This window comes from Periplaneta americana, chromosome 15 (genome assembly GCF_040183065.1).
Source record: "Periplaneta americana isolate PAMFEO1 chromosome 15, P.americana_PAMFEO1_priV1, whole genome shotgun sequence".
NCBI lineage: Eukaryota > Metazoa > Arthropoda > Insecta > Blattodea > Blattidae > Periplaneta > Periplaneta americana.
The window spans coordinates 112,171,650-112,187,311 of NC_091131.1; the positions used below are offsets into that span (position 1 = coordinate 112,171,650).

The 15,662-nt window shown below is 33.8% G+C and overlaps 1 protein-coding gene across 7 annotated transcripts in view; it reads left to right on the forward strand.

The window, feature by feature from the left end:
• The window catches only part of ed (echinoid), a 927,271-nt gene extending 914,659 nt beyond the window's left edge, over positions 1–12,612 (forward strand). For 6 of the 7 annotated variants that reach the window (XM_069847996.1, XM_069848000.1, XM_069848001.1 and 3 more), the window contains 8 exons: positions 764–973; positions 2,234–2,428; positions 3,226–3,358; positions 4,302–4,394; positions 5,106–5,157; positions 6,455–6,610; positions 8,143–8,215; positions 12,100–12,612. In XM_069847996.1, the coding sequence (XP_069704097.1) occupies positions 764–973; positions 2,234–2,428; positions 3,226–3,358; positions 4,302–4,394; positions 5,106–5,157; positions 6,455–6,610; positions 8,143–8,215; positions 12,100–12,144 (957 nt within the window). In that variant the 3' untranslated portion in view covers positions 12,145–12,612. The remainder of the gene's footprint in view (positions 1–763; positions 974–2,233; positions 2,429–3,225; positions 3,359–4,301; positions 4,395–5,105; positions 5,158–6,454; positions 6,611–8,142; positions 8,216–12,099) is intronic. The other variant, XM_069847999.1, reaches the window with a different exon arrangement.
• Positions 12,613–15,662: the final 3,050 nt, after the last annotated feature.

Consider the following 15,662-nt stretch of genomic DNA (forward strand, 5'->3'; position numbering starts at 1 on the left):
TGTGTATCGGTAGGCTTATAGGCAGTTCGGTATCTCGTGAAACCTACCTGCTCGTGAGGGGAAGGAAAGAGTGGACTCAGAAGCTTTCCTCCCTCGCTGTGCTTCGACTTGGAAGCTAGCTGGCTCTCTTACCCCCCACCATAAGGTTGTTACTATGAGCCACTGCGTATGAATGCACTTGGTTCCACAAGAAAACGAATTACCTATACGCTTGTTCAGTTAATGTAGATACTAATTTTTTCTTTCTTTCGTGGCAAGTGCCATGGAATATTATTGCCTTAGTTTTATAGTTCCTCTTTTTCTTCTTCCTTTTCTTTTTCTTCTTCTTCTTCTTCTTCTTCTTCTTCTTCTTCTTCTTCTTCTTAACAGATTATAGTCCTAGTCTCATTCTACCTCTTTCTGATCATCCCAGTTTTATAATTAATATGTTACAATTGACTGGGTCAGAAGCAAGGAGTATAAGTGGACTATAGTTATTTTTGAGAAAATATGATTGGAAATGTTTAAGCTTTCGTAAATTCCTTGAAATTTTAATGTGTGATATCTTTGAAATATATATGCCTTTGACACTGAATTTTTTTATGATTTAGCTTACGCTGGATGCACTTAAATGTTTTTTTTAAGAAATATTACTTGTACTTGTAATCTTTATACCATAATTTGATGTGTGACAATCTGCAGTTCAGTTTCTAAACTCGCGAAAATATTTGTAATGCGTATCATTAACATACTTACGTAGTGTTATTGTTGTGTATGTTAATAGAGGGCTACAGATGAGGAGTTGGCAATGATTCGAGATCATGTGGGCAGCAAACCAGATGTGCCATTAGATAAACCCGAGCAATTCCTCATAGAGCTTGCAGAGATTCCTAACTTTGCGGATCGTATAGCCTGTTTCATGTTCCAATCTGAATTTGATGATGCGATCTCGTCCATTGAAAACAAATTGAACAACCTGAAGTCCACTTGCCAGGTACGTTGTTATTGTTATTATTATTATTATTATTATTATTATTATTATTATTACTACTACTACTACTACTACTACTACTACAACAGCAGAATCCCTCTTAACCTCACCAAAGGGACCAGACTAGTTCTGGATATGAGATTTTGCCGGATAATTTAATAAATACCTGTATATAAAAAAAATCTTATTTCATGGTGCCAAATGTTGCAACTGCAGCCATGTGAAGCTTATTTCTCTATCACTTGCTCATAACTGAATAAACATAAAAACTGTGTGGATTTTCTATATTACACATCATACAACACACAAAATACATTAATTTTAGGTTCGAATATTCACTGAAAACGAAAGTTCGTGGTGTGGCAAAACTGATGCCCAGACTGGCAATGTGGCAGACTTCAACATTTTTTTTTTTTTGGCCCAGCCAAAAGTGCCGTTGTTTTGGTATTGCCGATTATTTGGGTTATTGGGTTATTTGGGATTATTACGAGGGATTTTACTGTATAATCATTATTAATTACTCCTCCTTCCATTCAGAATTTCCTGCCCATGGGCAGTTCCTTCACTGCAAACCCAGCAATCTCCAATATTCCCTCTTTTCACCTTCCTCTTCGTCTCTGCATAAGATCCATGAATCTTAATGTTGTCTTTCATCTGTTACCATTCCTTCCAGTGCATCCTTGAGTGTGCCGTTTTTCTTAGCCAATTTCTTTTTCGTTTCCTGATTAGTGTTAGCATTATTCTTTATTCACCCATTCTTTTTAGCACAATTTTATTTCTTATCCTGTCTGTCCATTTCACATGCTCTATTCTTCTCCATAGCCACATTTCAAATGCTTCCAATCGTTTCTCTTCACTTCATTGTAATGTCCATATTTCTGTCCCATACAGTGTCACACTCCATACAAAGCACTTCACTAGTCTCTTCCTTAATTGTTTTTCCAAAAGTTCGCAGAAAATGCTCATTTTCCTATTAAAAGCTTAATTTGCCATTGATATTCTCCTCTTGACTTCCTGGCAGTAGCACATGCTACTACTTATAATACACCCAACTGTCCACTCCTTCCATTGTCTTCATCCTATTATAACTCCTCTCATGTTCTGAAAATTGGTCTTCACTAAATCCTCTAGGTTAGTGGTTTCCAAAGTGTGACTTTTACAGACTGATTAACAGGTTTCAAAATACCAAAGTGAAGTTCAACTTTTGTAGCTCCTGAGTCAAATAGGCCTGTAAGTTGCTTATGTCTTTATTTTTTGTATCAGTTTCTGACCACGTCCGAGAGCTTGAAGACTGTATTAGCCATCATTTTGGCCCTTGGAAATTATATGAATGGTGGGAACAGAACGAGAGGACAGGCTGACGGGTTTGGCCTCGAGATTCTTGCAAAACTTCGAGATGTAAAGAGCAAGGATAGTTCTGTGACACTGTTGCACTTCATTGTGCGGACATATATGAAGGTAAGGACACAATAATTTCTCCAGTTATCACACATATTTTTTACTGAATCTTCACTGATATCAGTGTAATACCACAGTCTAGTATATGCAGTCACGAAGCTTGAGTTGTTGAGGGTACTAGGAACAATAGACTGTGCCGGTACTATTTCGCATTGTCTGTGATGAGCCAATATTAGCGATCCTAGTGGTTAGCAACTATCTATGGATGCATATTTCCTACATATCGAGCTTCGTGACTGTATATACTAGACTGTGGTAATACTGTATAAAATAATACTGTACCATTAAATCTGAAGTAGGTACCAATACCAGTTATTTAGTGAAAATAAATTAAATATAGCTTTTCAAATTCAATTTAAAATTATATGCAGAGTGATTTCTGAAGATAGCCTATATGGGTACTTACGAAACTTAGGTCTGAGATCATTTTGAGTAAAAAATTTAATGTTAATGTGTGTCCGATTTTCAATAATTATGATTCTATAACTATGTGAATCTTGAAAAAAAAAAAAAAAGTATATATTACTAATTGTATTAAATGTGAAAAAAATATATATATATATATATATATATATATAATTTCAAAATATGTCAAACAATCACGTACAGTTGTTATTAGAAAGATCTGTGACATCTTTGTTGAAAAGTTCATATTCAATGGCAGAGTTGTATAATGTTTCTCAGAAATTTCAAGAGCAGAGATTTGTGTCTATTTTATTTCAGACTCTGTCACATAGGTTAGGAGTTGAAAATAATCTAGAAATACACTTCAATATGAAATGTGAATGCTATGTTAGCAGAAATGCGAGGATCCTCTGAGCTCAGGATTGGCCTTGCCGATTCCAGAGCCTGGAGACATTGATAGAGCAGCAACTGTTCACTTCGATGACGTTGATGGGGATCTAAAGAAACTGCAGAAGGAACTTGCAGGTTGGAATATAGCAGAATAGCTAATTGCTAAAATTAACTTAAGTAAAGAATTATTTTCTTCTTCATATTTTATTTATACAACTCTTTCTTTTTTGTACATTTATTTTTCTAACTTTTTCATCTTCCTTTTCTCTCCTATCATCCTTTTACATCTCCCCTTCTTTCTCTTTCTCTCTTCCTTTTCTTCTCCATGTTGCGATTTCTTCCTTTCTTCCTTCCCTTTTCCTTTTTGTTATTTTCTTATTTGTCTTTGTTTTATTTTCTTTCCGCCTTTCTTCGTTTCTTGATCTGTAATTCCCATTTTATTCCCCCCTTTTTCATTATTTTTTTTTCTCCTCCTCCTATCTTTCTTCCTTTAACATCTTTCACTGATTCGTCTCTCTTTTTTTTCTTTCTGTCTGTCTTCCTTTACAATTAATAATTCTTATAGCTGAAAAAGCTCCATCCATTGATTTATCAATATTACAGTGATTGGAGGTCTTGCAATCGATATAAATTTTCATGATATTCTTTATTTCGATCTTGGCTCATACGGAAATTCATTTAGAATTCTCTGGTAAGAATTCTGGATGGAACCCGGTGATGCAGACAAAAGCAATACAGAAGTGGGCGATGCTCCATTTAAAATAATACAAAGAATAAAATTCCGAATGTGCCGAATGAATCTGTTCCGGTAAGTGAGCGCCCACCTTTATCTGTTAAACTTCTTTGTTAAATTATGCTGTTTTGTTTTCATGATCATCTTAGTTCTATTCGTCCTTTGTTTAATATTATTCAGAATGGCTTCCTCTTATAGACTTTTAACATTAAGCCTAGGCCTACTGATTTTCTACACTGAATTGGGGGGTGATCAATAGAAATAACTCATAAACCTAGAACACCAAGTATGATGATGATGATGATGATGATAAAAATAATAGTAATACTTTTTCTTCTCTTTCAGTTTGTGAAACAAGAACAAAAGAAGTACTGGCTGCTTCGACGGATGACAATATTCAACCGTTTAAAGATAAAATGGAGAAGTTTTTAGTTACAGGTAAAGATTTATATTTAATTTCTTTATATATTAGTTCCATTATGAAGATATATGAAGTAGCATGTGATAATATAATGCATAGAACATCGTGTTCTCCTAATAGTTTCCTGAGGCAAGTGGTAATAATGTATTAAAATATGTATGCCACAGGTGTTTTCTTCTATAATTTCTTTCTTCCATTCGCCATATATTATCATTGCAATACGGTATCTCATGAAATGAGAATGGCATATGCTACTGGAAGTTGCGTTCATAATAACAGTGATAGTAGTAGTACTAGTGGTAGTGGTGTGATAAACGTTGTCACTAACTGATAATCACCAATATAATTATGTTGATTGGTTTATAATGCCCGTATATTATAACATGTGATGAAATTCTTTCATAATTCATTCTGTGTACATAGTTATAAACTAATATACTATTTTAGCAGTGATAGGAAAAATGTGTAATAATTCTTCACGGCAGTATTAATTTTTTATTGCCTCTCAATGTACTTCAAGCGATAATACATAAAAAATTATATTTTTGTTTCTTCCTTTCTTTCAGTGTATTTCTTACTCAGTCTCAAACATTCTAAATCATAGAAGAGATTAAGAACATTTGAAATATCGTATAGAATGTAATTTCAATTATATTATATCTTCTTGAGATTTCATTTTGCAAAATAATGTGGCTATATATTGATTGGACATTATTTTATACTTTCAGCAAATAAGCAGCTAAATGGAGAGCTTGAAAACCTCGAGGAATGTAAGCAGAAGTAAGTTATCACCTTTTCACTATAGATATGCTGCTAGTGTACCCTGGTAATGACAAGTGTCTGTCTTCCACAAGTGGCGACTGTGCCTTTGATTTTTTAGTCAGTACCAATTTCTGGAATAGTGAAAAGTAGGGTGATCAACTCTCCCGTATTTTCCGGGAGGTCCCATATTTGAGCTAATATTTTTTGGATCCTCTTGGTTCCCATATTGGCCTCCTAATCTTCCCATATTTTTCTTTATCAATCAGAATCGCCAATTTTTAATGCAATCTAATATATTTAGATATAAACTGGCACATTAATATCGATAGTTTAGTAGGTATCAATCAATACAACTCAATTCCGGTAATCATGTAATCTTTGGTGTTACTGAATGCACATATGATTGTAAAGAGTTTTTTTTTTTTTTCAATTTGCATAGCAAGAAAAAAAATTAAATGTTCGTGTTGACAAATATAAACACGTTAAAACTGAGAAACAATGTATTTTTTAAATATTATTGTACTCAATGTTGTGACCTAAATCATTATTTGCATTATAGATAAATATTCATAGTTGTATATTAAAAATATAAACCATTCCATCAATGAATCACACCCCAAAAAATTGCGCTAAAATTTGTAGTGACCAAGTAGTTTTGTGATCAAAGTTGGTCACCCTAGTGAAAAGTATTTATAGTTTTCTTTGCTGCCATATTTTCGGTGTTTAAACCATGACCGAAATGTATTCAGACACAAGAGGAGCCCTCTTGGCTAAGTGTTACGACAAATTAGGTAAGATAAGTAAAGTTCTCATAATGCGATATTTCTCAGTGCTTGTTACTTAATGACTAAAAATCGTACCGATATTGTTATTCGAAAACAAACGTAAAAATGGTGTTATTTTGGAGTCTGCAATGGCACAGGCATCAAAAGTCAGATCACTTATGACTTCTTTTTCATAAGCTGATGACTAATGAGAATACTGAATGAGCAATACACGTGTAGCTCTTGAGGCTGGAAGCAAGGGAGGGAAGAAAAGAAACAATTTGATCAGGTGGAAAATTTTCCATTTAAAGGCAGACAAATTTCCATTCCATATCACTAATCGAAACCTGTTTCCCGAAGAATCCTGAAACATTATTGTATATGTTTAGCATAATTTAAGTAGAACATTTTTGTATTCAGATTCCCTTATCCACAGTCATAAATTTAATAATAATGATTTCGTTATTTCGTTTATATGTAATTAAGTATTTTGCTTTCAGATTGTTATTTTAATATAGGGAGAGATTTTATAAATTAAAAACGTGTTTCAGATTCAAAGCAACAATGCAGTTCTATCACTATCATCCGAAAGGTGGAACAGAAAGTGGAGAAGTTGATCCAAAAGACTTCTTTGCACTTTGGTCACCTTTCTGTTCTGATTTTAAGGATATCTGGAAGAAAGAACAACAAAGACTGATTAAAGAAAAGTGAGTAAAGGAGTATAGCCCAAATACTACATATAAAATAATAGTTTATTATTAAACATTTCTTCTTGCATCTGCAGTTTTCGTTAACAAAGAAACAAGTCAGAATCGGAGTGGAAAACACAGTTGCTTTTCCGCGAAATGTTGGGAGAGATTTACATGAGTGTCGTCCTTCTTGAGTCTGGTTTTGACTCTTGCATAGCCTACTCGAGGGTCCTTTTCACCAAGATCCAAGGTATCATTAACCAGAAAAAGTAAATGTTCTAAATTGGAATAAAACCCAAATTTTAAAATGAAGAACAAATAATTCTGTGGTTAATTTTTTTTCTAGCACTCATACCGACCTTTCTGTTTGTCTTAATTTAATAATGAAAAAAAAATGACAGCTTCTGGCATAGCAGGCACATTTGCTTGCTTATCTGGAGTTTCGTTCAAACCATTAATTACATTTACAGTTGTATATTGGACCACTGGATGTTGAGCTTGATTCAATTTACGTTTATTTTTCTAGAGCTGGACCATTCAAACTATGAGTCACAGACCTCATCGAGCCCACCTTTTTATGTGGTCCGCTTTTGTTCTTGTGAAAACTGAAAATTGTATATTAAATTATCGGTACTAGCGATTTTAGAGTTTTATTTCTTGAAGACGACTGTTTAAGTGTGTCTCGACAATGAAACCTGACCTGGCTGTACTTGGCACAATTAGTTCATTATTTTTAATTGCTACTGTATAAATACACGAAACTATTTTCTGATCTTACTCTTGAGGAATCTGGGAGGAGGTTGCTTAAGATTGCATTTATGTAGATTTGAAAAATTCTCGTCGTCCACTCCCGAACAGGTCATTCAACTCTTACATACAGTTATCTCACACTTAACAATGCACAATTTTACCTTGTTCACTCAATCAGTTTCTCATCAGTACGGTCAGTCGTGTGTTTAATATAAAAAGTGCAAAAAGTTTTTGAAACATCGCAAAGTTGATAATGAATGCAGGAAATTTAATTAACCTTGGCTAGGTAATTATTTTACGATAGAGCATAGAAATAAATTAATTGTATTATTTGCTACAATATTACAGTAATCATGAATGAATATAACATTAAAAGACACTTTCAGATTAAACATTTTCGTGATTTTGACAAATACAGTGAGCAAGAACTGTGTTCAAAAATCACTACACAGCAAGTTAAAAAAAAAAAAGCTACGAAAATTAATTACGAGGTTTCGAAACTCATTGCTGAGCATGGGAAAGCGTTTACTGAAGCGAATTTGTTAATAAATGTATTGTTGGCTGCTGTCGAAGCGTTGTGTTCTGATAAAGCTGACTTGTTCAGATCAGTGTCTTTTTTTTTTTACTGAAAATTATTGTATGTCTAAATTTAATTGTATTTTTAGTGTAACATATGGCCCGCAACTGATCTTTGTAATTACTGGCCATCCAAATAAAAAAAGTTCGAGCGTCTGTGTTCTAGAGACTGATCTACTTGTGCAAAACTTCATTTAAGAAATGTAATTAATTTCTGTTTTCAGAACACAAGAAGCAAAGAGAATACAAGAGAAAAAGCTTGATATTCAGAAATCTAAGAAGGGAGAAGGAGGTCTTGTAAGTATTTAATAAATTCTGATGTATTATCTCCATCTATACTGTATTTCCGTCATTAGACTGATCTCATACTTACTGCCACCATCTGCGTACCTACCTACCAACTGATCCATCCATGCATTCGTCGATTTATTTCTTCCATTCATTCATTCATTTATTTATTCTAGTGGGCCTTTAGGCCTTCTCTTCCACACTACCAGTGAATATGGCTGAACACATACGAGAGTTGTTCGTCTGAATGACTCTCCTCAAAGCACAGCGCTGACACTTTCACATACTGTAGTACCATACTGTACGTATACATGTTTTTTCAGTTGACGTTTGGTAAGGCTATGTGTAAAAAATATAACTGCAGCATGACTGAATAACTGTTCGGAATTAGACTCATGTTCATTTGTACTTTTTGATTCGGAATGATCTAAGGGATAATCTCCAGAAGTGCCGGCATAGCTTCATGAATCATCTTGTCTTGCATAATTCGATGATATTCTAGTAAAGAGGATAAGTAATTTTTTTTGCAAATGGAGTTTCGTTCCCCAGGTGAATACCCAAGTTAAATTATACAAGTTTGTGTGCAAAAAAGTAAATAATACTAGTGTTTTATGTGTGTTGAAAATTACTTGCAATAAGGGTCCGAAGTTTTATTTCTATTTATCTCACAACTCATTTTTATGACTTATCTCCCTTTATCCAAATGCCATCGAATTTATGACATAATATCAGTGACATTTGAAGCTAGTACGTGACAACCTGCAAACAGCCCACATAATAGTAGAGTCTCTCCTTCTGCCTAGAAAACATGAGGAATCTTTCTATATTAAAAGATAAGTGGATTGTTCTTAGGGAAAAATCCGCGTTTTAAGTCATGGGAGCGTCAAATTAAGATGAAAAAACGTTTTATGTTACTAGTTTTCAGTTGCTGAGAATCAGTTGTTGAGTGTGATTATGTTGAGAATACGATGTGAGTTAGAATAACGATTATATTATTTATGTACAGTCTTAATGAGCAAATCAACTCGCTGGGGAAAAGAAGAAACTTAATTCACAATAAATTCTTTTTTATCGTCATTACCACCAAAACCACAACTTTCTTTCGTTCTTCTTCTGTTTAACCTCCTCTTTCTGTACCAACTTATAGAACATTCGCTTACATAATGTAGGTCGACTGGGTGGCGCTCAACCTCGCACGAAGGTCATGCAACATGTGACAAACCACTTCCCGCATGCTCGGCAGTTTTATTATTACCTTGATTATAAGAGTGTTGGAAATGATATCGTTTTGCTGCAACAATCTGTTAAGGAAATCGGAGTTCACACGTGCAAGCTCTTCTTTCGTAATTCTCCCAATTTCAATTCTTATACTGTCTTTTAGTCCCAGAACTGAATGTGAATTGCGAGATAACAGAGAGATTTCTGTGTAGTGTATTCTAATCTTTCCCCTATTTCATCCAGTTTTTCCTCAGTAAGTGCATGTTGTGGTCTTTTGCTGCTTTTATTCAATACTGACCCCTTTTCTCTCAATTTTTTAACGAGGTTGTGTATGGTGTTGCTATGTGGAACTGTAACATTAGGAAATTTTCTTGCAAGTCGTTTTTTTACCTTTCTGCAATCACTCGTTTTCAGATAAGTCTCTACCATGAAAATCCTTCACTGTAATACAAATTTATGTGATGCCATGTGAGCAAGCTAATCTAAATACTTCACTAACACAATCAAAAGAATAACACGCAATCTAATGTCAACACAACCACTTCTACAGAGAGACTGAACTGGACTCTCGAGCATGTGGGAGAGGTTTGCCGCATGTTGCATGTCCTTTGTGCCCGTCACTCACTACCCAGTCAGTCTATGCATTCTGTAAGCAAACGCTCTATTCAATCCAATGTGGTATAGGGAAGGGTATATAGCTATAAATGCTAAACAGGTACACACTGCAGGTCTCCCTGGTTGTGTGGTCAGCAAGGTTCAGGACCACTGCTGTTGAGAGGCAACACAGGACAACACATGACGAATGACAAACACACATCCACATAGCCACACAACAACGGTCCAGTGCCACAAAATACATAACAGAAAGAAGTGGATTTATTTTAGACATGAAAAGAGAAATGAACTATATTGTACCCAAAGAAAAGTTAAGATGAAATTGGAAGGTCCTCTTTAGATGTCACGCGTTGAATTTTGTTCTTATGTATTGTAGGAGAACTGAAAAACAATAAATTACATCATCGTCATCATCATCATCATCATCATCTCTTCATGGATTAGGAGATTTCTCCTGTTCCGGCCTCATGTCTCTCTCCATCTCTTCATCGGCCTTCCAATGTCTCTTCTTCCATGTGGTTGATAATCATATGTCATTTTAGAGTAACGAGTTTTATCCATCCTCTGCAAATGATTTCTCCATCTATTTCTATATTGTTTTATTTTATAATTTATTGGATAAATGCCTAATTCTTCACTTATTTCTTCATTTTTTATTTGATCCATTATTGTACATCCTTTAATAGCTCTTAGGTATCTCATTTCTGCCGCGTTTATCTTATCTCATTCTTTTTCTTTTATTGCCCATGTTTCACAACCATATGTTAATGCTGGAATCGCCACTGTTTTATAACATTTTAAACTAGTTTCCTTTCTTGTTTTTCTTTTTAATGTCCTTGCTAATATTCCACAAGTGTTCTGGAATTTACTTACTTTATTATATAGATCTTGATTAGATTGATAAGTTATATAACATCCTAGGTAGTTAAATTTCTGTACTTGTTCCAGTACTATATCGTTTATTACTATTTTGGATCTATGAGGGTACTTTCTTTGAAAGGCCATTATTTTCGTTTTATTTATTGAAATTTTAAGTCCATATTTTTCTAACACATTTCCCAAAACAACATTTTTCTGCAAATCATTTTCTGTTTCTTGTATTATTATGTCATCAGCGTAGAGTAGCATATTCATTGTATCATTCCTATTTATTCTAATTCCTGAAGGTAATTTCCCATTTATTTCTCTCAAAATTTCATCTATATATATATATATATATATATATATATATATATATATATATATATATATATATGTTGTTGTTTTCTAATGCCAGGCATTTGACAATGAAGTCATTTGACCTCTTGCACTCCAATATTTTTCAAAGATATTATCATGACCAGCCAATGCAGCACAGATTTTGAGACGTTTAATATATACATTAGCTTCAATGATATGGCAAAAGTCAGATGACTAGCAGGACAAATGTAAATGGACATACAAGCATAAACAGATACATATATAGAGATAATTCATACATACACAACATCTACAAAATACATCTATAATTTTGTGCAGAAAATTCCGCAGAATTGTTAGAATGTGTTGTTTGTTGTTGTTTTCTAATGCCAGGCGTTTGACAATAAAGTCATTTGACCTCTTGCACTCCAATATTTTTCAAAGATATTATCATGACCAGCCACTGAAGCACAGATTTTGAGGTGTTATATACATTGCGGAGACAAATTGCATCTTTGTCTTAGACCACTATTAACTTTTATTTCTTCTGAAAATCGTCCATTTCCTAGTCTTATCCTTATTTTAGATGCTTTATATATATTTTGTAATACCTTATATTATATATTATTAGAAAACCAAAGTAGTTTCAGAAAAGGGCACAGCGCTATAGATTATATATTTGCAGTGAATCAAATAATAGAAAAGAGAAGAGAATATAATTTCCAGACACATATAGCCTTTATAGATTTAGAAAAAGCATACAATAGAGTAAAGAGAAACCTATTATGGGAAATATTAGAAAAGAAGGAATACCGCAGATATTTAATAAATTACATTATAAAACAAATATAAATATTGTTCTATTTTCATCTTTGTTTCAGAAATCGAAGGTGCTGAAGCGAAGTTTGATGAATGAAGCTCAATGAAAGATTATTGTGCTTACTGTATGCTGCATCATTGTGACGGCAGGTGTGTTCCATAGTGTCCCATGCAAATTTTGTCTTCTGTTCTGATTAACATTTCCCGTGTAAAAGTTTCAGATATCGAACAGGGTTCCTTTTTCTTGTTACCAGACTTTTTCTGCCAGTGGCAAGTTTCTTGCTTTATATAGTGGAATATTAAATGAAAGCTGTCGATCGTCACACATGTGAGAAGTTTGATATATGTAAAGAAATTGTGAAAATTTGTTCGTAATTAATTGGGATACCTGCAGATTTCATCGAGAAATAACAATAGATGCTGGAAATATTACAGTATATTATAAGCATTCATTGTCTTGTGTGCTAAGTGTATATATGAATTATTGTATTTATATATTGTGTATATAAATATATATAGTAAATTTAATACATATTATAGAAAGCTAAAGAGTTTAATAAATTTAGGTAACATTATTAACTGGTAGACTTATAAAATATTTTGAAAGATCATATCCATGTAACCTACTCTAGGGTCGTATTTAATGATTTGACTCCCCTAGGCAAAGAAAATAAATCATAATATCTTATTTTAAGACTTACATTTTGACTAATTTGAGTAAGTAGGCCTACTGGCTGTGGAGTTGAACATTAGTCATGGCTCTGCTCACCACACCAATCATGATGTACTACAGTACCAGTACCACAAAGTATCTGCCAGGTGGGTACCGAAACATCTCACACCTGAACTGAAAGAACGTCATGTGGATGTGTGTGAAACACTGCTATGGCGTTATGAGGCCGAAGGAGATGGTTTCTTAAAGCATATAATCACTGGTGACGAATACTGGGTCCACTACTTTCAGCCAGAGACAAAGCAAACCAGCAAGGAGTAGTGGCATTCATCATCACCAAAACCAAAGAAGTTCTGTACAGTTCTGTCAGCCGGCAAAATGATGCTCATGCTCTTCTGAAACTGCAAAGGTCCTATTCTGGAGCATTAAATACCCAGAAGACGCAATGTTAACAGTAGATCATATTGTGATCTGCTTCAAAACCATTTGGAACACGCAATCAGGTCAAAATGTCGCGGTTTGGTGTGTTTTTGCAGTATGATAACGTGAGGCCATACCACACAGCTCATGTAACTGCACAAAAAATTGTGGATCTTCGCTTTGAGTGTGTACTGCATCCTGCTTATTTACCGGGCCTAGTATTCATACAGTAAGGAAACTATATGTTAATAGGGCTATGACAACATGTTAGCTGAGCATCACTAGCGTGACTGGTGGCGAGTAACTGTAACTATATGCTCGCCGTATCTGTTAACTTGCAAAAATAAATAAATATCACAAAATATGTAATAATAAATAAGTAGATGCATATTATTGCACGTCGACCATCTTAAAATTTAAATAAATTTAAACAAAGGAACAATTTGGAAAGGACATAATGTTACTTAAAAACTGGCACTAATTTCAAATGCCACTTAACCTGTAATTACCTATTATTACAAGTTTAATGACTCCAAAATGATTCATTGGAAGATTGATATCACTGATTTGATTTTAAAAATAAAAAATGATATATCAATAGACTATTATACAATAAATTCAATTCAACAATCAACAAAAAATGGGTAAATTTCCGTACTGTGATATTACCGATAATTGATAAAAACTGTAATTCACTCTTTTTAACAACACCTGAGAACTTTGGAACTTTAAAAAGCTTGGGATTTTTAAGAATTTATGAAAACCTCGTATTTAACGCTCCAATTTGGAAATGTAAATATAGTACAGAATGCAGTGATAAGAAAGACCGTATTTCCGATGTTAAGCAGAAAAAGAATTTGAATATACGAACATTCAGTACAGCAGTTAAGTTTTTTTGTAAGCATTGATTTATACAAGTTTCAACATCAATGTTATATTGCGTGTGTAAGATCTTTGGATATACAGTATTAGTAGCCTGTTGAATATTGTTGACATTTTGTTTCTATTGTTGTGTGTTATAGATAGCTTGTGTTTATGTACTGTACCTAACTGATTTGGATTTTGTTTTTAATATGTATGATATTGGTGATTAAGGCAGTGATAAATCATGGTAGGTACATAAATTTCCAATCCGATATTTGGCTTAGTGACTGAGGGAAACCATGAAAAAAAAAAAAATAAAACATAGTCAGGTTGGTCAGCTATGGAGTTCGAATCTAGAACTTCCCGAATATGAGTCTCAAACGTTACTGTCTGAGCCATCTTGCTCAGTTATAGTAATTTTAATTAATGAATTCTTATCGAAATTCTTAAAGTGACAATTTCCACTCAAATATTTGTATTTTATTTTAGCAAGTTCTCTTGCAGAATATTTATAACCCAATTTTACATCTGAAGTCATTACAGCAGGATTTAACTCAACAATTTAATGAAATAAAAATCTGAAACTTGACCATGTTAGAACACATGCCAAGTGTAAGTCAGTAGGCCTGCACTGTTTGGGGGGGAAGCAAAAAATTGCAATTCTAGGCTTCTTTCTTTGTTGTTGCTGCAGTTTAAAGCCTGAACAATATGGTCCCTTCGAAATCCTCATTTTTCTAATAAATCTTTCACTTCTGTATCATCACCATAACATATAAACTGCTGAATTTCTAGTAGTGTTAGTTATTTGCCGCTTGGATCGTTAGCTGTATGTGTGCACATGTCTGTCTGGAAGAAAAAGTGACAAAGTTTCCTTACTGTATGAATACCTATCTGGTACTTTGTTTACTAGCTACTACGGACTTGATTGCTATGCACTATGTATAGCTTTTGATCATGACTTGTGACGTCAAATCCGGTTATTTAGTGAACTATCTAGTTCATTTCAGTGTAGCTTTGAAGCATGGCATAAGCCATTCATCCGTTTGTTTAGATAAAGTGCAGACGTGTTCATTTATCATCCCTCTCATTATTCATCAAATGTGTTTTTCTGATAGTATTGGTAATTTACTATAAAGTTATTTTAATTGCCTTAATTTACTGTTATAGTTGTGATTATGTAAAGATATTGATTTTCTGTAATTTGACAAACCAGAAACATTAAAATTCGGAACCATTACTAATAGGATGTTTATAAATAAAGTGAGAAGAAGAAAAAGAAGAAGACGACGGTGGTGGTGGTGGTGGAGGGGGGTGGTGGTGAAAGAAAATGTCATAAAGATGTATGCAAACTGGAACATTCATCTCACCATATCTTAAAATGGAGATTTTGGACTTGATTCCTTCTGACTTTTGAGGTAAGAACAGACATCTAGCCACCGGGTAGCTAAGGCAGTACATATACAATATAACCTGTAATATACGAGAACGATCCCAGAAGTAATATACACTTCACATGTGCTTTCCACTTCATGGATCTGTGAGCTTTTCCGAACAAGTCTGTGCAAGTTCAGCTAAATTGTGTTAAAAATTCCTTGTGTCGAAATCATTCAAATGGACGTCAAAAATCAGTCAGGTCACGTCATTGTCTTAGATTAAAGATCCTTCATT